The sequence below is a fragment of the Erpetoichthys calabaricus genome, chromosome 1, assembly GCF_900747795.2.
Source record: "Erpetoichthys calabaricus chromosome 1, fErpCal1.3, whole genome shotgun sequence".
Classification (NCBI taxonomy): Eukaryota; Metazoa; Chordata; class Cladistia; order Polypteriformes; family Polypteridae; genus Erpetoichthys; species Erpetoichthys calabaricus.
In genome coordinates, this window is record NC_041394.2 from 285984267 (window position 1) to 286010720 (window position 26454).

General features: G+C 36.6%; 2 protein-coding genes across 2 annotated transcripts in view; one reads left to right on the forward strand and one right to left on the reverse strand.

The window, feature by feature from the left end:
- LOC114662582 (NADH-cytochrome b5 reductase 3-like) overlaps window positions 1-26454 on the forward strand; it is a 1047486-nt gene that overhangs the window by 236722 nt on the left and 784310 nt on the right. The gene's annotated exons all lie outside the window — the stretch shown is intronic.
- The window catches only part of tmem263 (transmembrane protein 263), an 84216-nt gene continuing 79268 nt past the window's right edge, over window positions 21507-26454 (reverse strand). Inside the window, exon 3 of the mRNA XM_028816041.2 lies at window positions 21507-24132. Coding sequence (XP_028671874.1) covers window positions 23837-24132 — 296 coding nt within the window. The 3' untranslated portion in view covers window positions 21507-23836. The remainder of the gene's footprint in view (window positions 24133-26454) is intronic.

Sequence of the window (26454 nt, forward strand, 5' to 3'; positions counted from 1 at the left end):
ATGAACCTCTACTCCTTAAAATGATTTTTAGTTTAAAGATGCTGGGAAGTCTAATATCATTTCAGTTATATTTCCTGATCATACTGGGCAGGCCTTTTACTTGAACATGTTATTTAATGTGAATTATTGTCATTTTATTTAAAAATATATTTTAATACAGTATATTAAAAAACAAAGACATCATAGACCAATTTATGGATATTTTGTTACAAAATGTAAGTGACTATTTGAATTTTGTTTTGAGTGAAAATATAATGTTTGCCATCATTGTTTTTTTAACTAAAACCAACGTTATAAGACTTATAAAAACAATTAATTAACTATAGATAGATAGATAGATAGATAGATAGATAGATAGATAGATAGATAGATAGATAGATAGATAGATAGATAGATAGATAGATAGATAGATAGATTCAAAATATAGGACACATGCTCCTACCTCAAAGCTTCAGAGTACAGGGTTCACTTCCCAGTAAAATAATTGTCTGTGCGAAGTTTGCACCAGTTTTGACTGACATTTCTCAAATGGCCTTTTATTAGAAGTTCTGTTTTGGAAAATTTCACACGTATGTCATTGTTAAATGAAATTCCAGAAAAAAAGTTTTGTTTTTTTGCAATGTAAATGATTGCTTCAATAAAATATATTTTTAAAAAGCAGCATTCAGGGTTTAGATTTGCTCATATCACAAGAACTGCTTTTGTTAAGGTATATAACAGACTAATAGCCTAAACGCTGATGTAAATATCAAATCAGTCATTTTTTCTCTTAGACTTGAGTGCTGCATATGGTAGCGTAGATCATAGTATTCTCGTTAACCACCTTTGTGGGCTGGTCTGTCTGGCAGTGCTTTCACTTGGATTCAATTGTATATAACAGGGAGAATATGTTTTACACGCCTTAGTGACTTTAAATGAGATATACAGAATATTATGCATAGCATGCCTTAGGGATCAATTCCAGAAGCTTTATTAGGCTCACTGTACATTCTTCCATTAGGTCAGCTCATTTCCAAACTTAGTGTAAATTACTATACCTATGCAGACGACACAATACTCTACCTATCTACAGCACCAGATGATCCTGAGCTCTCAACTTTCTGACTGAACGTCCGAATGGATCAGCTGTGATTTTCTTAAACTTAGAAGACTGGATATATACTTTTTATAAAACATGCAAATAATAAAAAATGCAGAGAACATGTTACACTTACCATTTATAAAAGGTATGTGATCCAAAATAGGAAAAAAGTATGTTACTTTTATATACGGATAAAAAATGTTTTACACTTACAACTACACACAAATTCAAAAGTTGAGCCATAGTCATAAAAATAAAAAATAGGAAAATCCTGGTGGCACTTTGAAACTTCCACATATGAGATGGCTAGGTACACCTACAAGATATCATTAATATCAATTATCCTTCCAATTTAAAAGATAAAGTGGTGACGTGATGCTTGTACAAATATCCATCTCTGTATGTTCTGCAAAAAGTGAATTAGGATTCTGTATTTAATTTACTGATAAGAATTATCCATGAAAAATGACTTAAAACCCAAGGATAATAAAGATTTCAGTTCAGATCAAGTTGCAACCATAGTGTTGCATGTAGTGTTTACTGTTATATCCCCATACAATCAGGTGTCCCAAGAATTCATATCATTCTGATACATTTCTGATACTCATTGTAAGAACCCCTGATTAAGGGGTGTTAGACTGGAAAATTGTCAGGCCCCCATATCCTCCTGATGCCTACTTCCCTTATTTGCCTTTCACAACATGCAGTAGGGACACTGACCTTATTTTAACCCAACTGAAAGGCAGAGGATGAATGTGTGAAAATGAGCACCAAGATTGACGTAGAGGGGATGAGGACCAGATAAGATAAGCTGGGAGGTGGTGTTGGATGATATGAAAAGAATGAGTCTCACCAGTAAAGTATGTCCAGGATCTCTGAATGTGAAGAAAACAGAATTGTTTGAAATAATGATTATAAGAACTTCTTCTCATCTGCCTATAACACTGATGGGGTTATTTTTACACCTCGCCAGCTGAAAAGTTTTCTGACCACCTGCTGAAGTACTTCAGAGCAGTATGTTAGAATCAGTTCCGAAAGGCCCTATTAATGGTATGCAACGTTACTTCTATTATGAAGACCTTGGCTTCCAACATGTACAGGCAAGAGTTACTCCACCGTAGTAGGCAGAGGCTTTTTAAAGTACTTCTGTAAGAAGATTAGAAATTAGTATCAGTTAGCAGGATAAACCTCTTCTTTTTCTTTTTTTGGCTGCTCCTGTTAGGGGTCGCCACAGCGGATCATCTTCTTCCATATCTTTCTGTCCTCTGCATCTTGTTCTGTTACACCCATCACTTGCATGTCTTCTCTCACCACATCCATAAACCTTCTCTTAGGCCTTCCTCTTTTCCTCCTGCCTGGCAGCTCTATTCTTAGCATCCTTTTCCCAATATACTGTACCTAGCATCTCTCCTCTGCACACTATACAGTATTATATGCATTAAAAAATAAAACTTCATCCAGTTCTTTGAAACTGTCCACCCACTCTACTTGAGTGCTGTTAATACTGAGGGAGTGCAGTGCCTCTGCTCTTTCTATGGTGCACACCATTCCAAGGTGGCTCTGAGGCTAAGGATCTGTGCTGGTATCCCGAAGGTTGCCGATTCGAATCCCCGTCACTGCCAAAAGAGATCCTACTCTGCTGGGCCCTTGAGCAAGGCCCTTAACCTGTAATTGCTCCAGGGGTGCTGTACAATGGCTGACCCTGCGCTCTGACCCCAAGGGGTATGCAAAAACTACCAAATTCCTAATACAAGAAATTGTATAAGGCGAAATAAAGAACAAAAAAATATATGTTTTAAGATTTTACAGATGTTTTCAGTTTACCCAGTTGTACCACTGGTAGGTTAAATGGCACATTAAATCAGACAACTTACTTAAAGGTTGGGAGTGAACCATCAGCATTCTACATTTAGTCCTGGTGCACCACAGTGGTTGTATATTTTTGTTCCCAATTTCTTACTTAAAAATTAAAAGTAAATCCTTGATGATAATGATACATTTTATATAAATCTATAGGTTTGATTCTCCTGTGGCCAAATTTTATCATAGAGTTATCTTTTCTGAAGATATCCATATGATTTGTGGACTGGAGCAGATTACTAATTCTCAGTCCTTCAATTTTTTCGCTTTCCATTTCAAATGAAATCAAATTGTTTTTGTACAGCATGTAGTGAAATGTTAAACTCCAATAACTGTGCGTTTAAGAAGAATATTAAAGCACAGTAACCAAAATACATGACTTTGAAAATATTAAAAATCATTAACAGAATTTTAAATATGTAATAAACTTTTGCCCCCTGCTCGCTTCGCTCACCTACCCCCCTGCCTGCACTATGCACCAGCATATTCGCGTCTCTGCTGTTCGCAAACAACAAAACTTTTAATTCTTGCAGATAGCCCTCTTCATTGGGAAGAAACACTACTTTTCCCTGATGGCAACACGAATTAGACGATCTACAAGTTTCTGACTTAAAGTTTAAAGCCAAACAATATCTACATACTTCTGTCATGTCACCTATGTCCATATATTCAATCTCTTTTCGACTTTTACCTTTTTGTCAATATCGCATTGAATTTTGATTCTGTGTTTGGAATTACATCGTGACAACGCAACGTATAACTGCCCGTGAGTGAATATTGTTTCTTTCTCTCGACACGAACTGTGTCAAACAACTGCATTCACACAAATGAGAAATGATTGAACCGTGTGCATGGTTGTAAATGTTTTAGATGTGAGCAGGACTTTTCCAAATCTCTTTGCATAAAGTCTTGTCTCGCAGGGCTTGAAATTTTCTTTCGCAGGATTTCACTTTCACCAAACAACCAATCTTTTAATTCTCGCGGATATGCCTCTTCATTGGGAAGAAACACTACTTTTTCCCTGATGGCAACACGAATTAGACAATCTACAAATCTCCGACCTAAAGTTTAAATCCGAACAATATATTCAATCTCTTTTTGCTGTTTCATTATTTCATAAGTAATAATTTCCGTTTGCGCTAATGTGATCTTTACTATCATTTTTTTGAGACTTTTGAATTTTCGCACTTCCATTATCTCTAATCTGCTCTGCATGTGTATCGTTCCAACATTATTTAATTCTTTATGACGTTCTACTTTGTCATCTACTCATTGTCTTTTATTTCTGGCCCCGGGCGTGGTTAAATCTCTTGGTACAAAGTCTCGTCTCAGGGGGACGTGAAAGTGTATCTCTTCAAATGATCACGTCTCCCAAGATTTTTTTATTATAATAGAGAGATAGTAACTAAAAAAGTTAATAACTTAATGTAAGAGAGTTAACAATAGGGCATCAGCTAATTCTAGTCACTTTCCATATTTACCATGCAGATGGACTATGGGAAAAGCTCCTCCTTGGTCTGAACTCGTCTTCAGGCAGAAGTATAATTTTAATGAGAAGAGCACAGCGAAGAGGCTGTTGGGTTGACTGGTGTGTCTGATAATTTTCTTCACCATAGTCTGACATCGCTTGGTTGAAATGACCCGGAAGTTAGAGAGTGCACACCCTCTGATGACTTTGGCTGACTCCACTACACTCTGCGGAGCCTTGTGAGCCTACTGGGTGCCATTCCCAAACCAAGCAGTAATAAATCCACCATAGAAAACATCCTGACAGGATAGATAGTATCTATCTATCTATCTATCTATCTATCTATCTATCTATCTATCTATCTATCTATCTATCTATCTATCTATCTATCTATCTATCTATCTATCTATCTATCTATCCATCCTGTCAGGATGTTTTCTATGGTGGATTTGCATAAATTGTTTAATATCGGCGAGGGCATCCTAAAATCACTGAGGTGTCTGAAGTGGTAAAGACATTGTTGTGCCTTCTTTACCAAGGTGTCGTCAATGTTCTTGAACCAGGTCAGATTCTCCATGATGTGGACAGCGAGGTATCTGAAACTGTCCACCCTCTCTCCCCAAGTGCTGTTAATACTGAGGGGGTGCAGTGTCTCTGCTGTTTCCCCCCAAAGTCCACTTTGTCTTACTGACATTCAGAAGTAGACTTGTCATGGCACAAGTATGACAGACTCTACTCTTTTTCCAGGTAAGCCTGCTCCTTGTTGTTAGATATCAGGCCTCCAACAGCTGTGTCATCAGCAAATCTGAAAATGGTGTTAAGAGCTGTGAACAGCTGTGCTGTCATGTGTGTCAAGTGAGTACAGCAGTGGAGTCAGAATGCAGCCCTCTGGAGTGTCTGTGTTGACAGTGAGGAATGATGAGGTGTGGCCATCCACTTGAACCACCTGGGGTCTGTCAGTCAAAAAGTTAAAAATCAAGTTGCACAATGAAGTGCTTTTACGCCCTGAGCTACATGATGAGTTTAGAAGGGATTACTTTGTTAAATGCAGAACTTTACTCTATAAATAGCATTCATTCACCCATAATTCCCCCTCGTTTTTCAGGTGGGCCAGTACAGTAGGAAGATCAAGGGGATGGCATCCTCTATGAATCTACTTGGGTAATATACAAACTGTAATGGATCCAGTTCTTTTGACAGGAAAGAGCATATGTAATTCTTGATTAGCCTCTCTAAACATGTCATTGCAATAGGCATTAGTGCAATGGGATGATAGTTAAGGAGATATTAAATATTACCATGAACACAGGTGCAAGCTGATAGATGGATGGATAGGCAGATAATCAGCACAGATTTTAAAAATACGTTCACAAAGATGATTTCTTTTATAGACTCGCTGCTCACTTCCAAGAATTTCTGCCTGAAAATGGTGATACAGTGCACGATCCTGGCTTTGTTTGAATTGCTCTAAAAGAAAGAAAATTGCTGAAATTGAAGCTTTCCGGTCATCTTTAGAGGATGTGCACCCTCTTGTGGTTGATTCTCAATATGAATCACTAATAATTTGAACCAGACAAGAATTAAACTCCCTCCTTTTACAAAAGATTGAATATTATGTATCTGTGGCTAAGATGAGCAGATTATTAGCACTCTAATAATGTGACTTGTTTGTATATGTTTATACCATTAATAATAAATCAGTGCTTTCTACTAATAAACACTATGAGGTTAATTTTTTTCAAATTTATTCTGAATTTGTACCATTAATGCCTTTTAAAAACATTTATCTCTTCTAAGGGTAACTGAGGAGGTGGCTTCCTACTTGCAGTATCCATTGTCAGTGTCAAAGCTTAAGGAAGCCTTAGACTCTATGAGGAAATGGAAAACGTCAAGCACAGACGGAATTCTTATTGAGGCGAGAAGGGATTTGACCAAATAAATTGATATTTTCTCTGGGAGATCCTGAGAAAGAGGTGAGATTTTGTGCTGAGATTATTAATATTAATAAATCCCTTTATTCATCCTCTTCAGAAGTAATTTTCTTCATTTGGGCTATAACCCCTGCACATTTGCAGGGGTGCTATACAAGGGTGAACTTTCCTTTTTTCCTTTCTCATTTCCATTCTCTCCCTCAAATCACTGACCATTTCTCTTCACAAAGCAGACTTAATTACCACTATAAATACACATGGCATTTTACAGAAAATGTCTTTGTATGCTGACGCTTTTCTAGGTAGTGGCCACTCAGATATACCTCATGTACTATGTTTGTTCAGTTGTTTCAGGGTACAAAATTAACTTGTCCAAACCTGGCACTCCCTTTAAACACCTTCGTCAAGACACTCCTTTGCTTCTTTCCATTTTAGTTGACAAATTCAGCCCTGATCTTTCTAATTTGGTGCAGAATATACTCCCTTCCAGTTATCAACATACCCTTAAAAACATTAAAGACTTCCTCGCTCCTGGGCACCTACTGTATGTCTCTTTATTTTTCAATTCTGGCTTGATCTTTGTTAAAATGAAGATTATTATTCCCTGAGTACACTTTCTTAACTCAAGTGCTCTCACTCTCTTCCCTTACAATTTCTTTGGAATAGTAAAAGACCCCATATTCTGCCTTAATCAAAGACAGGAGGTGTTTCTTTCAGATTTGGAATTCTATCACTGGCACTAAAGCTTAGGCCTAATCTGAAGCTGGTTTGATGTCCCTACTACACCCCATCTTGGCTTCTCATCGAACACAGTCTTGTTTCTTACTCTGATTCTTCTAGCCCTTATGTTTTGAAAATATGGCACCAAGCAGAGAAGCATTTAGGTTTCATCCCTAACTGGCACTTACATGCCCTCATTTTTATAATTGAGTGCTGCAAATCGGTGGACAATCCATCTTCTTTCTGACTTGTCTCTTTTTTGATATTAACACCTAGAGTCATGTTTTTGATGATATAGGATAGATATTCCAGGAAACAAGGTCCAGGTTGTCTATCCCTCCATGTTTTTTTCTTGTATCCTTGAATGAGGTCAGTTTTGTGGTGTATTGCTTTCCTCTCATCTACTTTTTTCCATTTTTCTTTTCTCATTCTTTCTCATCACATAAAAAAAGGCCACTCTGTTTGCTGTACTGCACACCTCTGTCTTTGAATATCATGTAACAACTTAATTTCCTATCCTCCGCTATCTTATGCTGGAATACCATCTTTATGAGTATCACTGTGATCTCCAGGAACCCCAATCACCAATGTACCAATGACATTCCGGGCTATGCAATGCAAAAATTAAAAAATAAAGTTCTTTTCTAAGCCCAAGCTATTCCTCAACTTGTGATAACAGTTCAATGATGTTTTTTCAATGACAGACAAAAACCTGCTTAATCTTCAACAGAACATATTGTAATTCCATTTCTGTCTTCTCATCTTATATATAAATATCTACACGTGGAAGTGTGTGTGTCTGTCCGGCCCGGAAGTGATAGGTGGAGTTGGGGTAAGGACTCTGCCCATTGAGGAAACAGACAACTCGCTTAGCCACCAATAACAAAGCAAGGCCAGCATGTCAGCAAAACGAAACCTCACAAGAAAGACAAAGTTGCTTAGCCACTAACATCAGCAAACCAGTATCCCTTTTACTTTTCCTCCCATCGCTAATGCACAAGCGATGCGAGCACATCGGCAAATTGAATCCTCCTAGGAGAGAGACACCCAGAGCAGTTCCTTTCAACTACCTGACATCTCTACAATACAGTTTATTTTCTGACGATTTCAATAGTTTCTAGGACCCCAGGCTTTTTACAGCATGGGCTTACACGTCTAGTATTTCATAAAATTCAAAAACATCTTCCTTAGGACTGCTCTACTCCAGAGGGCTGAGGTGCTACCTTCCATTACATAAACAAAAACTTATGAAGATTATTATGAAATATGAGACTGAATTGTTAGTTGATATTTAGCTGTTCCAGCATCTTTCTGACTTGTTTGTAACCAAGCTATCCCTAGAAAGTGTAGCTTTCTACACAGCATGCTTGACAACATTATACATTCTATTCTGTTTTTGCTATTATATCACTGTCACTGGCCTGGAAGCCATGCACATATGTGCACATCCTACAATAAACCCGACTTAAATCAAGCACATGCTCACTAACTATATGTCCTTATTTCATTATTGCTGCAGACATTTTCTTTTTTCTCATTTGTTACCATTCTAAACATGAAATCCTGCAAATCCCATCCACAGCATATATCTATCCTTTCTCTGAACCTACTTTCTCCGATGATTGCTGCTGAAGCTATTACTGGAAAAATGTCAATGTTTCTGCTTCATTTTAGTTAATGCACTCATTAAGATCCACTTGTTTCTCGTTGTCTTATAAAAGTGCATTCAATGTTTTTAATTGCCGCTTGTTCTTTTTTTTTTTTTTTTTTTTTAAATGTGGTCAAAATTTTACTGAATTGCAATATATAAAGAAAAAGTTTCCAAGTAGCAGATGCCTATTCTGGCCACATTAGGTAAGGAAGTAGCCTACAATGGGATGACAGTTGTCCGTCATGTTTTAAGCACAAACTCACCAGGCCAATCCATAGCCTTTAGTTAACAATACACATAACAAAGACTGCACAAGTGCTAACCACTGGGTCACTATGGTACCCACTACACCAATTTAGTAGCTGTAACTCTTACTTGGGCATTACTTGGGCAACTGTACAGATGTGTCTTGTGTGAGCATTAGACCAAAGGATTACTCGGGCTATAAAAGTGCTTAACAGCATTAGTCCCAAGCATTATTCGGGCAACAGTATAAGCATGTCTTACTTAAACATCAGGCCTGAGCATTACCCAGGGAACTGTGTAGATACATCTTCTCCTATCCTCATAATGGTGTCTCGTAAGAAACGTTTTGCAGCAGCCCAGGTCTTACACGCTCTTGACAGTGATACGAGCAGTGATGTTGAAGAGCCTCTCTTCAGCAGTGATGATTCATGCAGTAAAACTGAAACAGACAGTGAAACCAAAAACATTTCTGATGAATCCGTAAGCAACGCTCGCCTTTGGGTTTCTGTTGACCCTGCTCCATTTTGATTTTGTGGGCCAGCCAGGAATAAAAGTACAATAACAGACAGGATCCATTTACTTATTTGAAGTTATTTCTTGATGATGATGTGATTGAAAGAAATGTTGTTGAGACGAACCGTTATGGTGAACAGTGTCGGTAAATGACCATACACTTAAGCAGTTTTCCTGTTCAAAAATATACTACACCAAAGACATATTTTGATAGTATATATGGTATTAGCATCATCATCATTATTATTCATTTCATCACCATCATCATATTATTATTACACTTTTCACACTTCTGAATTTGTACTTTTAGTGTTTTGCATGTTTTATAGTAGAAAGAATGTAGTTTTTCAAGCTGAAAAATGCAATGCTTTTTACATATTTTTTTGAGAAAAAATGTAACGCTAAGGAAGTTAATAAGAGAGCTCAACAGTCGTTGCATTTGGAGCTACTACAACAGCAATAACAACTACATTTACTTCTATAGCACATTTTTATGCAAAGGATGTAGCTGAAGTGCTTTACAAGATGTCAAAGAAAAAGTTACAAGAAAAGAAATAAAGAAATTTAGATAAGAATAAAAATGAATAAATACTATGCACAAAAAAATAATTCACACTTACGTAAGATAAGATATGTAATTGATAAGTATAGTTCATAAATATAGAATTGTTTTTTTAAGTCTCTGAATGTGATGATAAGGTCAAGTGGCCCATGTGGGGTGCTAAACAAACTGAGTGCTGAATTGCAAGTTACTACCAACAGTAGGAATACATGGAGCTGATGTGGAGCTGAAACTGAATATATGGTTATACAGATGTGTCCTCCATGAAATGCTAAGATGCTAAGGTGAGCCACATTATCATCAAGGGTATATTTACATCAGAGCACTATTTTTATTCTTAACATCATAAAAAAAGCGCTTTGATTTAAATATGCTCTATATAAAAAATGCCAATATAAGTCAATTATCAAGCAAATGCAAGAATACACTAAACAATTATTTTTATGAGGCCTTTAAACAGATAAACTTTACAGTGCATTAACATTTGTCATAGTACAGTAACTCGAGCACAGGCAGGTCAAGCAACTTGCAATATGGAAGATACTGAATAGGAAGCACAATGAATTGGCTGAACTGATCTTAAACACTGATCCACTACCATTTCTCATTGTTACTATGATATAAACACATTACTATCACAAATTGTGTAACAGACTAGCATCCCATCTAGGGCTAATTAGTCTGCATTAGGCATTTATATCATGTCAAGGTTAACTCATGAAATCAATCCTGCAAGTTTGGTGTCCCAGCAGGTATTGCACTCCAACAATATTCGTGCTAAACCGCTACATCTGTTCAATGTGTGCACATTTTCTGATGCAGTGACATTTAACATTAAGACCATTGGTCCTGATACAGAATTATTTATTAAATGATATTGCTATAAAGTAATTTCCTAACTAAAAATAATGATTATAATTCCAGTTTCTTTTCTTTTGGTTGCATGCTTTCTTAGAGGCTCTTGTTCTCATTGGTTACACTCGTCTGTTTCAAAAGCAGACATACTCTATTGGAAGGGCAGTGTTTTTAAGGTGAACAAACCACAAAAAACTGTTTGAGAGGTAAAGTTCAAAGACAATGCTGATTTATTTTCAAATGCCTTGTTTTACTCTTAATGTAAAGAAAAGCTTGTCTGGCTGAACACTGTTCATCCATTTAATTACTTGTACTCCTTCTTCTGTTTATTTAGAACAGTGCCAAGAAATTCTTTACAAGGAAGTAAACAACAAAAATATTATGTATTAAAAGTAGCATAACACATAATGAGAAAAATAAGTCATTCATACTTTTCCACTTGCAATTACTAATACACAATGACTTCTTTTATTATACACGGTGTAATGATTTTGAGGGCACCTGTGAATTATGGTTAAGCGTGTGGACACAATGGGCAGTGGCCTGGGCCCATGATGTTTCTGATGCTTATGAATGTTTCTATTTTGCTATCAAAACAGGGACTCTAGCTACTACTTTGCCCACGGGCCTATGACAGTGCTGTGGTAAGGCTGGATATTCTGTACTGTTTTATGAATTTGACATAAACTCTCAGTTATAATGTGATAGTTTTTCTTGGGAGCATGCCAGGTTTCTTTTTCTTCAATTACAAAACATAAAAACTCTTAGAATTAGTACACAGTACTTATCAGGTGTGTCTTGCAGAGATTGAAACATTTATGAACTTTCAACAGAATTCCAACAGATTTATCTCCATATAATAAAATACAGGGTGGCGCACAAAAAAAGTAGCCCATTACAATGGTATTAAAGGGTCATTATTGTCATGTGTACAGAGTACAGTGGAATTCTCACTTGCATGTCATGAATATACAGTAGTTAGGTGAAAGCTAGTGGGACGTCCCCATGCATGTTTGTTTTGCCTTGTAGTTCTGTTATGTGTGAATGCTGGCCAGAAGAAATGCTATATTTATTGGAACAGTGTATTTTGATTTTGGAGCTGTATGTTTGTACAGACTCGTTCAAGCTGGTATATGAAGGATTTTTGGGACAAAATCCTTTGCAAGTGCTCCTGGCAAGACACATAATTCATCAAGTGGTTAAAAAAAAAAATTATGTACTATTGGTTCTGTAAGAAATGCAGCAAAAATATGAAACCCTTCTGGCCGTAACACAGAGGTTATTGTCAATATTACTGATTACACGAAAAAAAGTCATTTTAAGTCAATGTAATGATTATTACAATAGATGGGTATTTGTCATGAAAGTTATGGCAACATATACATAAAGATTTGTGGGATCTGTTTTCAAATGCCACCTGGTAGAATCCTTTGGCGATTCAAGAGAATACTCCTTCTTCTCACCAGTACATCACAGTTAATCTAGAAATGATTGTTTCTTTAGTGATAACAATTTATTGCCCACTACTAAATCCTGCAAGTATGACCCTATTGTTTAATGTAATATATTCACCCATAAAATCTAACACATCAGAGATCATATTATCCTTGGATGGAGAAAAAGCCTTTGACAGAATTGAATGGGTCTACCTATTCACCACATTGCATAAATTTGGATTTGGCCCAAATATATGTGCATGGATAAAACTTCTTTACTGTATACCATTCCGGAAGCCTCTGTCTGTATTAAGAACATGATCTCAAACTTCTTCAAACTAGAATGTGGTACTTGACAAGGGTGCTCTCTATCACTACTGCTTTTTGCAATTGCCATTGAGCCATTGGTCATTAACTTTCAAAATGCTTTACAGATAAAGGGGGTTATCAGAGAAGGACTTTGCAGAACATGTCATTATACACAGATGATATGGTACTGTATATATATCAGACCCACGCACATCTTTACCAGTAGTTCTTAATGCACTAGTAGAATTTAAATAGATATCTGGACTCAAAATCAATTTGAATAAAAGTGTGTTTTTTCAGTGAACTCTGTAGCACAGAATACTAGAATGGACATCTATCCATTTATTTTATCAAAACAGTTTAAATATTTATGGGTAAACATCACAACTAAAAAGATCTTTTCAACAAAATTTTGCTTTTAGCACTGGAAAAAATCAAACAAGATGTAAATAGATGGTCTACCCTCCATCATTAGCAGGAAGATGAACATCTTTCCCATGTTTCTTTTTCTATTACACAAAATCCCAATATACATTTAAAAATAGTTCTTTAAGAAGTTAGACTCAATTATAACCTCAATTATCTGGAATTCGAGATGTCCACACATTCAAAAAGGACACCCTAAAAAGACGTAAAGCATAATTTGGTATGGCACTAACTTTCAATTTTATTACCTGGCAGCATACAGTTGTGCTTGAAAGTTTGTGAACCCTTTAGAATTTTCTATATTTCTGCATAAATATGACCTAAAACATCATCAGATTTTCACTCAAGTCCTACTGTAAAAGTAGATAGTAATGATAAACCAGTTAAACAAATGAGACAAAAATATTATACTTGCTCATTTATTTATTAAGGAAAATGATCGAATATTACATATTTGTGAGTGGCAAAAGTATGTGAACCTTTGCTTTCAGTATCTGGTGTGACCCCCCTTTGCAGCAATAACTGCAACTAAACGTTTCCGGTAACTGTTGATCAGTCCTGCACACCGGCTTGGAGGAATTTTAGCCCATTCCTCCGTACAGAACAGCTTCAACTCTGGGATGTTGGTGGGTTTCCTCACATTAACTGCTCACTTCAGGTCCTTCCACAACATTTCGATTGGATTAAGGTCAGGAATTTGACTTGGCCATTCCAAAACATCTATATATATATAATTCACTAAGCCGACAGAACAAGCAAGAAAACCATGGGATACGCATGGCATAGCCACGCCCACCAACTCTAATGAGACGAGAACGCCTGCACGCCTGACTGTTACCAGCATTCACCGCAATGCATTCACCGGAATGTACTGGAGTGTAAAACCATCGCAGCTTTTAACTCACAAACTGCAACAACTCACCAAACACCGCCACCCTGTCTCTCTAGGCATTCACACTGCCGGAAGACAACCATGGGATACGCAAGAAATAGCCACGTCCGTCAACTCGCAAAGCCCCACCTACCAACTCTAACACCATAGGATACGACAACTCAGAGAGACACGCCCACCAACTCTATGAGCATGGGACGAGAACGCCCGCCCGCCCGCCTGACTGTTACCAGCGTTCACCGCAATGTACTGGAGTGTTAAACCATCACAACTGCTAACTCACAAACTGCAACAATTCACCAAACACCGCATCAGACACTTTCTATATCTAGGAAGATATATAGATACTCATTATTCCCCGGCACGCATCCACCTACGCTCTCAAGGCATTCACAGTGCCTGCTCATGTGCCCGGACGCAACAACTCCACCGCCTCAGTCACTTTCTATATCCAAGAAGATATATAGATACTCATTATTCCCCGGCACGCATCCACCCACGCTCTCAAGGCATTCACTGTGCCTGCTCATGTGCCCAGACGCAACAACTCACCAACTCACTTTCGTCTCTGCTACAGTACACATGCACCACTGACCCACGTTGACTTTTCATTATTCTTTTTGGTTTCGGCTGCATTTCTATATATAATCCACCAAGTCGTCCGACCATGGGATACGAACGACAGAGCACCGCCCAACAACTCGAACCGATACAGAGACATGCCCACCAACTCTAAGAGCATGGGACGAGAATGCCTGAGACTGTTACCAGCGTTCACCGCAATGTACTGGAGTGTAAAACCATCACAACTGCTAACTCACTAACTGCAACAATTCACCAAACACCGCATCAGACGCTTTCTATATCTAAGAAGATATATAGATACTCATTATTCCCCGGCCCGCATCCACCCACGCTCTCAAGGCATTCACAGTGCCTGCTCATGTGCCCGGACGCAACAACTCACCACACACAAATTTTGCTTAATTTGACTCAACACGGGAAACCTTACCCAGCCCAGACACGGACAGGATTGATAGATTGATAGCTCTTTCTTGATTCTGTGGGTGGTGGTGCATGGCCGTTCTTAGTTGGTGGAGCGAATTGTCTGGTTAATTCCGAAAACGAATGAGACTCCCTACTGCTAAATAGTTACGCGACCCCCGCGCGGTCGCCGTCCAACTTCTTAGAGGAACAAGTGGCTTTCAGCCATGTGAGATTGAGCATTAACAGGTCTGTGATGCCCTTGGATGTCCGGTACTGCACGCGTGCTACACTGATTGGGTCAACGTGTGTCTACCCGTCGCCGACAGGAGTGGGTAAGCCGTTGAACCCCATTCGTGATGGAGACCGGGGCTTGCAATTGTTCCCCACGAACGAGGAATTCCCAGTAAGTACGGGTCATACGCTCGCACTGATTACGTCCCTGCCCTTTGTACACAACCCCTTTCGCTATTACCATGGTCGGGTGACTTGGTGGATTATATATTGAAAAGCAGCCGGAACCGCAAAGAACAATGAATGGCGGTTAGGGGGGGCGGAATGGGTGTCCTTCACCTCTCCCCCCGTTCCGCCCTCCGCGCCGTCCAGCCCCGTCCCTCGCTCTGGGAGGTGGAGGCGCGACGGCAGTCCTCCAGTTTTCAGTCACGGACAATTGTATGTTGGTTCATAGCGTGAATTGTTGCAATGTTATTTTTCTTGGTGGTTTATTAAATTACGGATTTTTCAAATGTTCATTTTTTTCCCTGTGCTTAAAACTCATTAAAAGAGCGGCGTGATTATGCAGCATATGCTACGCCGCGGGTTGGCTAGTTAACTTTATTCTTCTTTAACCATTCTTTGGTAGAACGACTTGTGTGCTTAGGGTCGTTGTCTTGCTGCATGACCCACCTTCTCTTGAGATTCAGTTCATGGACAGATGTCCTGACATTTTCCTTTAGAATTCTCTGATATAATTCACAATTCATTGTTCCATCAATGAAGGCAAGCCGTCCTGGCCCAGATGCAGCAAAACAGGCCCAAACCATGATATTACCACCACCATGTTTCACAGATGGGATAAGGTTCCTATGCTAGAATGCAGGGTTTTCCTTTCTCCAAACATAACGCTTTTCATTTAAACCAAAAAGTTCTATTTTGGTCTCATCCGTCCACAAAACATTCTTCCAATAGTCTTCTGGTTTGTCCACGTGATCTTTAGCAAACTGCAGATGAGCAGCAATGTTTTTTTTGGAGCGCAGTGGCTTTCTCCTTGCAACCCTGCCATGCACACCATTGTTGTTCAGTGTTCTCCTGATGGTGGACTCGTGAACATGAACATTAGCCAATGTGAGAGAGGCCTTCAGTTGCTTAGAAGTTAACCTGGGGTCCTTTGTGACCTCACTGACTATTACACGCCTTGCTCTTGGAGTGATCTTTGTTGGTCGATCATTCCTGGGGAGGGTAACAATGGTCTTGAATTTCCTCCATTTGTACACAATCTGTCTGACTGTGGATTGGTGGAGTCCAAACTCTTTAGAGATGGTTTTGTAACCTTTTCCAGACTGATGAGCATCAACAACTCTTTTTCTGAGGTCCTCAGAAATCTCCTTTGTTCGTGCCATGATACACTTCCACAAACGTGTTGTGAAGAGCAGACTTTGATAGATCCCTGTTCTTTAAATAACACAGGGTGCCCACTCACACCTGATTGTCATCCCATTGATTTAAAACACCCGACTCTAATTTCACCTTCAAACTGCTAATCCTAGAGGTTCACATACTTTTGCCACTCACAAATATGTAATATTCAATCATTTTCCTCAATAAATAAATGACCAAGTATGATATTTTTGTCTCATTTGTTTAACTGGTTTCTCTTTATCTATGTTTAGGACTTGAGTGAAAATCTGATGATGTTTTAGGTCATATTTATGCAAAAATATAGAAAATTCTAAAGGGTTCACAAACTTTCAAGCACAACTGTATATGCAAGCTATAAAGACATGGAAACTGACACAAATGATGACTATACACAAGTCTGGTCTGCACTTCTTTATAACTCCTGCTTTGTGTCCCAATAAATACAAATTATCATCAATGTATCAATAATCCAATTGTCCATCAATCACTTAGAAGATGTAACCAATAAAGGGAGCACTTTGAACCAATGTAGGAAGTACTTTAAGAGAGAAACACCTTTTCCACCCTCGCAAACAAATGCAGTTTTTAATGTCTAGAAAACATTCAGGATTAAATCACTTAGAGATCTGTACATACACAACGTCTTCGCATCCTACGAACAACTACATTCCAAATTTAACTTTCCGGCAACACATTTCTTTCACTACCGTCAAATTAGAAACTTTGTTAAACAGAACCTGCCCAATTTTCCTCACCTCCCACCACCCTCTATGTTGGAAAAAATATTGCTCAGTCTCGAGGACTCAGACAGCATTTCTGCAATATATAAAACCATTTTACAGTCCCTCCCTTTCAAAGATCTAAGAGGACAGTGGGAAAAGGATCTCTCACTCAACATACCAGAAAAGGAGTGGAAGGTAGCAATGCAGATAATTCACTCGAGCTCCATATGCGCAAAACATAGAATTATTCAACTCAAAATTATAGATCGGTCTCATTTAAAATGGTCCAAAACGTTTCCAGGGCAAGATCCAACTTGCAAATGCTGCAATCAAGTTCCAGCATCACTGGGTCACATGTTTTGGGCCTGCACAAAATTAACATCATTCTGGACAAAATTTTTTAAATGCCTATCAGACAGCCTTGGTGTCACAATCCCTCCTTAATCCACTAACGGCTGTGCTTGGTGTACTCCCAGATGGACTTAAACTGGAGAAGGACAAACAAACTGTAATTGCCTTTACTACATTATTGGCATGTAGACTTATCTTGCTCAACTGGAAGAATCCTAGCCCACCTCTTTGAAGTCAGTGGGTGACTGATGTTTTATACTATTTGAAACTGGAAAAAATCAAATTCTCACTCAGATGATCTGTGCAGAACTTATTCAAAACCTGGCAGGATCTAATCAATAATATTTTAGAATAAGCTTTTAAAGCACTGAGGAAGCAGATTCTCTCCCCTTTTCTTTTTCTTCTCCATTTATCTTTATTCAGTTATTAATTCATCTATATACTTATTTTTACAAGCATTAAGTTTTACTCTGCTGGCCATGCTCTCTTTCTCAGGGGTGGGGGGTTGATTTGTTTTCAATCCTATTTTTTGTAAAAATTGATCTATTTGTATGGAATGTTGTGCAATTTCAATAAAATCAATAAAATTAAAAATAAAAAAAAATAAAGGGTGCACTTCAAGGCAGAGAAGCTTTTATCTCTTGCACCTCTACGTGATGTTCACCTTTTCTACCCTCTCTACCCTACACTGTACTTCAACTTTGGAAAATGTATGGGATTAAAAAAAAAAAGACAGCTGTACACAGCTAATGTTTTTGCATTTTATGAACAATTCTGCTTCAAAATTGTCTTCCCAGCAACACAATTTTTCCAAATCAGAAATTTTGCTAAAAAGAACCTACACAATTTTCCACACCACACACCCATTTCTATTCCAGAAGAAATACTGTCTTGAAGACTCAGACAGCATCTCAAGAATCTATAAAACTATCTTAGAAGTCTTTTCCTTTCAAAGATCAAACTGTATGTTGGGGAATTTATATTTTAGTTAATATCTCGGAATATAACACATTTGCCTTGTTTAAAACGGTCCATAATGTATCCAGGGCAAGATCCAACCTGTGAACATTGCAATCTAGCTCCAGCCTCTTGCTTTGGTTGGGAGTGTACCAAATTAACATCATTTTAGGCAAAAATCTTTGAATCACAATCACTCCAAACCCATTAACAGCTGTATTGGGTGTACTCCCGGATGGACTTAAACTGAAGAAGAGAAAGACAAATTGATTGTAACTGCCTATACCACACTACTAGCACAAAGACATCGTGCTTAAAGGATCTGTTCAAAACTTTTTAAAAATATTCTAAAATTTTATTAATTAGATTTTACTATAAGCAAGGCCATCATGCTGTGGGTTCTTCTCTCTTTTTCTCAGATGGGGGCTGAATTCTGTTTTGTTGAGTTTGACTTGATTGTATGTAATGTTATTTTCTTCATTGTAGAAGTATTTTTTCTTCCAAAAAAAAAAAATTTTTTACTTTTGTAGCATATCCAGTCCTTGCAACTGTGACAATGGTATATTCTTTGGAATCTACTTTACTCCAACAGCAGGGTGGGTAGGGAGTCAGACCTTAACAGTATTGGCTCCAAGGTAAAAACTAACTTCACAGGATGACAGAACATGTATAATTACTGAAAACATTTAAATGCAAACATTCAAAGTACATATCTACATTAATGTATTGCTTTTACCAGGTGAACAATCTTTTTATGAATCCAGAAGTCTAAATTATATTTTCACAAGATGGAAAATGCAATTTTAATTGATGAATTGTACAGACTTTTTTCAGAAAACATCTTGTTATATCCCCATACAATATTGAAGCTTTCCTTAAGAGATTAGAAAAAATTCACAAACAAGCAACAGAATTTACCACTTTTAAATAATAAACTGAAGTCCTAAATACAGTTATCAGTTAATGATTGACTTGTCAGCTGCACAAAAATATCACATTCAGTTAATTTAAAAAAAGAAAAAAAAAAAAACTATTATTCTGATGCAGAAATGTCAGTTTTGCTCATGACAATGTCAACAATTAGTTGTGCAACCAAAAAAAAAAAAAGGGTGCTTTCAAGACTCCGGTCCATCTCTTTGTCATGTTTAAATTATTATGTACAAAAGAGGATTTGTGACTGTATGTTCAACTGTCACTACTAGTTCAAATTAAAAAGTAGTTATGAGCCGAAGCTCTAAATTCCATTATTGCAATCTAATGGATTTTGGACATCTCTTCATGGCAAATCTTGACATGATGAGAAAAAAAAACACATTTAGACTGAATAATAAATATTTTAGATTGTATGAGAAACATGATGGCAACACTGTAGTTAAATAAACTTTATTAAAGGCTGTGTAGTGTAGTGGCTACAGGATTGGTCTTTGAGACTTAAGGTTGCCAGTTCAGTTAGATTAGATCAACTTTATTAATCCAGGGAAATTCAGCAGCAGCAAAAACATAAAAACAAGGATACAAACTCACAGGTAGTACAGCCATATCCGTCAATCAGTAAAATAAATAAGTAAATATTTATATTCCATTTTAAACACTTAAAAACTATACAGGTGTTTTACACAAGTTTTACACTATGTTTCAGAAACTGGAATCATAACTGAAAAACTGGACTAGAAAATGAAGTTCTGTATTTTAATACATTCTTGTCCATCATTGCATCGGAGAGAGGTTGGGAGGATGCACTGATACAGCGTGTTCCCACAACACCACATGACAAACCACCTCAGGTGAGAAAAAAAATGTTATATGTTGGTCAGACGTGCAAATAAAAATTTTAACATACTCTATACATGTGACAATACCAGTGCTACCTTCTACTCAAGTAAAAGAAGTTTCCTATTTACAGTATACTTAAGAGGAGCAGCAAGTGTTGCACATGTAGCCTTGTACTCCTCACTATAAGCTTTCTGGAGTAAATGTGGCCTTAATGCAAAATATAAGCAGTCATTACTTCTGTAAACACATTGAAATCTTGCTAAAAGGTGAAAGAACATCTATTTAACCAGATAGTGTGAACAGACATAATGGATAAAGCACTGGTTAATGAAGGTAAAATTGCAAAAGAAATTAACACCACTTACTCGCCATTACTTAGTCACATCTCTGAATACAGAAATATTTAAACGAAGTATATGTTTGTGATCTATAACTCAATGTAGAAAGTAGACAGCCATTTCTGTCCGAAAAAAGAATGGATAACTATTGAGAAATAGAACAATTAAGAGGAAAAAGTCTCTTGCGTACTCTTTATTTTAAAATAAGTTACTAGGCACTTACAGATAATGAACAAAACTTTCCACTCCTATTTATCTAACAGTTATCTAAATAGGAGATAATGTGACAAATTCATGTCTAAATATTCCAATGTGAAGATGTGCTTGATCTTAAGAACTATAGTGTTATTGCATATTTGTTCAAGCTATTAGAATAGTGACAGACACAAAGGAAGAAAAGGTAAAGCTCCATCAGGTAAACCTAGCAGCCTAAAAATACAGCATTCATAATTACTGTATTCAAAGTCAATCAAGGAAATAAGTACACATATTTATTAGATATGGAATTCACATCTCTGCTTTAATAGAACAAAATAGAGAACAATAAATTTAAAGAATGAGAAACCTACTCTTGGTAAAGCTTGTGCCTCTTTCACATTATTGGTACACTACTACAGTAAAATTTTAAAAGTTACAAAAATATTAAACTGTGTCCGACTATGGATTAGTCAAATGTGTTTAATAATCTCTTCCATTTTAACCCAATAATCACAGACTAAAAGAAAACACATTTACAAAATAAACTGGATCAAGAAGTTTCAGGATATGGATAGGTGGATAAACCACAAGACACTTATTCTCAAAATTCACAGTTTATTAAAGCTATGTTTATACATACACATTTTTACTTATTAGCTGCTGCCAATGTGCACAAAGGATAAGAGAAAAATGAGCAGCACAAACATTTCAATATGTCAAAACAATTGAATACAGCTGTAAATCTGTAGTAGAACAAAGTGTAATTTAACTGCACCCTGAAAAGTGATGGTAGGAAAGTAGCAAACATAAAATACAATTATTCAATTGTCACATTTTCTGTGTATTAGGAGTGGAGTGTAAAGGTTTAAGTGATATTTTGGAATGACACAATGGAGAACTTGTACAAACTAGATAAAGATGTATCCAGTGGAAAGCAATACATGAAAAACATTATTCCATTGGAACATTTGTACAAATAAGGAGGTTTTTTTCACAAGGGTAAAGTCCAAAGAACATGCCAAGGTGGAAAAATCCTAAACTTGACAGGGAAACAGCAAGCATAAAGGAGGTATACAAGGTATAAACCTTCTACCAAACAGCAATAAAAATATGACTGTCTTGTAGCACTTGTAGTCTGTGTTAGCTTAAATATTTGATCTGAATTCTTCAAAGTTAACCATACTGACATTTTTAATCAAATGTCAACATGTAGATAAGCACCAACAATCACTCTCATGACTCTTAACAAAAGATTTCTGGAGAACAGGCTGGAACTACATACTATTACTTTTCATAGCTGGGTAAAATAAACACATACCATATACAACAAAATAAATCATTCTTTTGAAATATGAAGTTCTTCTTTGGAACTTAGACTTTTATAATGAGCAAACATTGCTATATTATAAAAATATAAAGTACCTGAGACAGGAATTCTCTGCATGTGGTGGCAATTTACAAACTCTAAACACTATAATTGTTTTTTTATGGATTAAATTAATGCCACCTGAATCAACCCCTGAATGTAAGGGCTTGAGGCTGTAAAAAATAATGAAAAAGGAATTTTTCTATATACAGATATCTATAAACTATGGAAATATGCAAATTAAAATTCTGTGCATATGAAATACATTAAAAATATTAGGAATAATATCTCTCTTCATGAATTAAGTTCACTCTTAACCATTTCCTTACACACACATACACATGCTAATTCTTCAATGAAAGGAATTAATTGCCAATTTGTACTGAGTTTTTTACCCCCATAACTAATGGAAATATTTGCTCTGATTTGCAACTAGAGGAAGGAGTAGTTGAAGTTGTTTCAAATGAAGAAGATGAAATAGATGTTTGAACTTTTCATATTTTAACTTAATACCAATATATTAAAAGCAGATAAGAAATGTAATTTTGATAATATCAGTATTAGTAAATAAAGCTTTACCATATATGCTTTAATAAACTGTGCCATTAAAACAAATACCGCTGAATACGCAAACACACTGAAATGCACAGAATGACCCAAACATCAAGAACCGCATAGTAATCAGTTCAAAAATTTAGCATTAAATATACATTTGTGTCTATAAGAAAAGTTAAAGATACAACAGAAACAAATAAGCAAATTGATAAGTGTGACCCAAAAAAAAAATCAAAAGAAATTTAATACAGTAGTCTTCCCTCAAAACAGCCAATTATGCAAAGAGCTACCATTTACATTGTACTAAAACAGGGATAGTGAACAATGTTTAGTTAAGCTAACACATATTCACTTGACTGAATTCTTAAATTTAAATGACAACCCTATGTTTATTGTCTGTAACTTAAACAAAGCTAAAGCATTTTAGTTGTATAAAGGCTGATCGTTGCATTGTTTCAGAAAATATTGTCACGTAAACACCATTTAATACAATTCTTATTACAACTAACTGGCTTCATTGCCATCAAGAAGGTTTAAGGAATGAAGGGAAAAAAACAACAAAAAAAAAAACAGACACAAAGTCTGAATTCCTGGTGCAAATCTTCAGTTTACGGCAGTACTTTATTAATAAACATAAAGATCATGCAAGACAGTGATCATTTCTGTCAGACTTAACACTCATAAAAAATAATGCCAAAACATAGTTCTCTCTTGGCCCTCTGCAAGTTGGCAGTCGAATGCTCATGTCTGTCAGATAGCAACACTCTTAAACAATACACCAATACATACGTATCTCTTACCCTCTGTGGGATGGCAGTCACATTCAATGAGTATCTTAACAATAATTTTATATCTTTAATTCATCATGGAACATATGGCTTTGCTTTTTCATTTCTTCTTTCATTTCAAATACCAGATGTGGTTGGGTGTGGGGGAGGTGGATATGAGAAGCAGGTCCCAAAAGGTTCTAGATTAACTGTGATGATAGTGCAAATAAGTCAGTTTTAGTCAGATTTGTCTTTTTTCTTTCCTGTTAAAGGAACTTTGTTTGCTACGGCTGATCCCACTGCTGATACCCCACCAGCAACTGCAGACACACCCCCTTTGACCAAGCCAACTCCTAACACTGGTACAGATGCCACCGATGTCACAGCTGTCTTTGTCACTTCCAGACTTTTTCCACCAATCCATGCAACCCCTCCTATTGTAGCACCAACAGCTCCTTTTGTCACGCTAAACAGTCCACCAGTAACACGTGAAAACATCCCTGGCTGCTGCGGAGGATGATCCTTAGTAGAATCTACAATTAAGGTATACAATAGAAACAATTAGTTGGTAACGTAAAGATGTATCAGAAAAACTAAAACAAGTTATAAAAATATTTATGAACCTGCTTATCTATACTAAAAAGTAGTTTCTACAAAATGCTTCAGGCATCAAATAAAATAAAATAAAATAAGATCAGATACATGTACAAATAGGTATAGGTATATATTAAAGTAATTAAATCTGCTACTCAAATAAAAAAAAAAAAAAAAAATCACAAGTAATCACACAATTTAAAAATATGTTAATTTTTTTTAAATTTTAAATCAAAATTAACTGCATATTAATCTGAATTTTATTTGCATTTCTTTCAAGCATTTTAATATTTTCTATAAAGTTACCTACTAATGCAAAACAATTTTGATAAACACTTTTCTAAGCCTGCGGTGGGCTGGCGGCATGCCTGGGGTTTTGTTTCTGCCTTGCGCCCTGTGCTGGCTGGGATTGGCTCCAGCAGACCCCCGTGACCCTGTGTTTGGATTCAGCGGGTTGGAAAATGGATGGATGGATGGATAGTTTACTGAACAGCTTTTGTGTAACAGAAAGTTGAATAAACAGTGAAACACTAATCAGTCAACAGCAAAAAGAAAATATATATTTTTTTTATTTTAAGCACCACCACAATGCAAATTAGTATATCACCTTGATTGGTTCTGTTAATAATATGGTCTTTAAAATGATATGAAAATTAAAAATAAGACATTATGAACTATTTATTCAGCCAATTGCATAACACCACCAGTTTAATTACACTGGTTGTTCAAATGATGCTCTTTTTTTATTAACAACATACCCAGAGGCAGAAAACAAATGTCTGCAAGGGACCAATGTCAGGAAACATTCCTTTTAAAAGTAAGTTAGTTGCATTGCTAATTAATTACAAAAAAAAAGTAATTACATATGTAATACTGTTACTTATTATAAAATTTAATGCTATAATTACTTTTGCATTACTTTTCCTTCGAACAAATATATGAAACCCACACTTGAAAGTAATGAAAACAAAACTCCTTGAACAAAGAGAGAAAAATATTCATTACTACTTCATTTCAATTCAGGATTATAACAAAGCAGAATTCAACACTATTTTATTATGTAGCTTTTAGTGCTCCTTATTTTAAGCTTCTGAATATTTCTTAGGAAGTCTGTCCTAAAACTAGGCACAGCAGAACAAAAAGCATATTTTAAATTTAAACATAGTAGTCACCTACTTTCTCAATTAAGAAAAAAATGCAATTTACAGTAGACCTTCATGTACTGTGAAGTAAAATATCCCCCCCTTTAATCCATCCCCAACACAAGCTCCAAAAATTTGTGGTATGACCATTAGCCGTGGCAACACCAGATCACCCCATTTCAAAATATTTATAGAATATAACTGGATAAAAACTAAACAGATACTTGATCTATTGACTTCTGTTTCTAGATTGCATATAGCACGCTTTTCTAATTAGCTGTGTGACTGAGTCCTGCAAAAGACCATGATTTGCTTTTTGCCTTACAAATACTACTGCTGCCATGATTAGTGGCTCCTGACCCCTAAACAGCGCTGATTAAATTTGACGCGTAGCATATACAGGCTTAAAAGCATACCTGTGATGTTTGTTCAGCTCTTTTCATGTAAAAGCATATTGTGCACATGCTTATAACCTCTTCATCACTAGCAGTCACCAGAAGGCCAGAATACCAAAGCCAGCAGCCATCACGTTTGTGAAAAAAGGCAATACTTTTGTGTGAGGATGCAAATCACTCAACGACAACAATGTCAGCTGGCCGGACTATAGAGTTCTTGGTGTTTTTTTTGGTGGGGGATTAAGTAATGTAGACAGCATTGAGGCTGTCTCTCCTCAAAGGACCCTGAAGGAGATGGGTCATCCATCACCTGTCCACTTTCTTTAGAGTCGGTTACTTGCTGGCGCTAGATCAGGGGTAGGCAATGTCGGTCCTGGTGAGCCGCAGTATGTGCAGGTTTTTGTTCTAACCCAGCTCCTTAACGAGAACTCAATTATTGCTGATGAACCACATATAGCTTAAGTGACATTTTGATGCTTTAATTTAGTGGTCTCGCTTGTTAAGGTTCTCCAACCTTAATTGCTTATTTCAATCTTAAACTGCTGCATTCAGTGTTTTAATTGCTTCTTATTAGCAACAAGATGTAAAAGACAAAGCAGCCAGCAGTTCTCCAGCTAGCTTTTTTCCAATTACATCTGTGTGTGTTCATCATGCACTGTTTGATTTAATAAAAACACTTAACAGAAAAATGTGACAGACTGAAAATGATCTGTTTTAGGCTTCA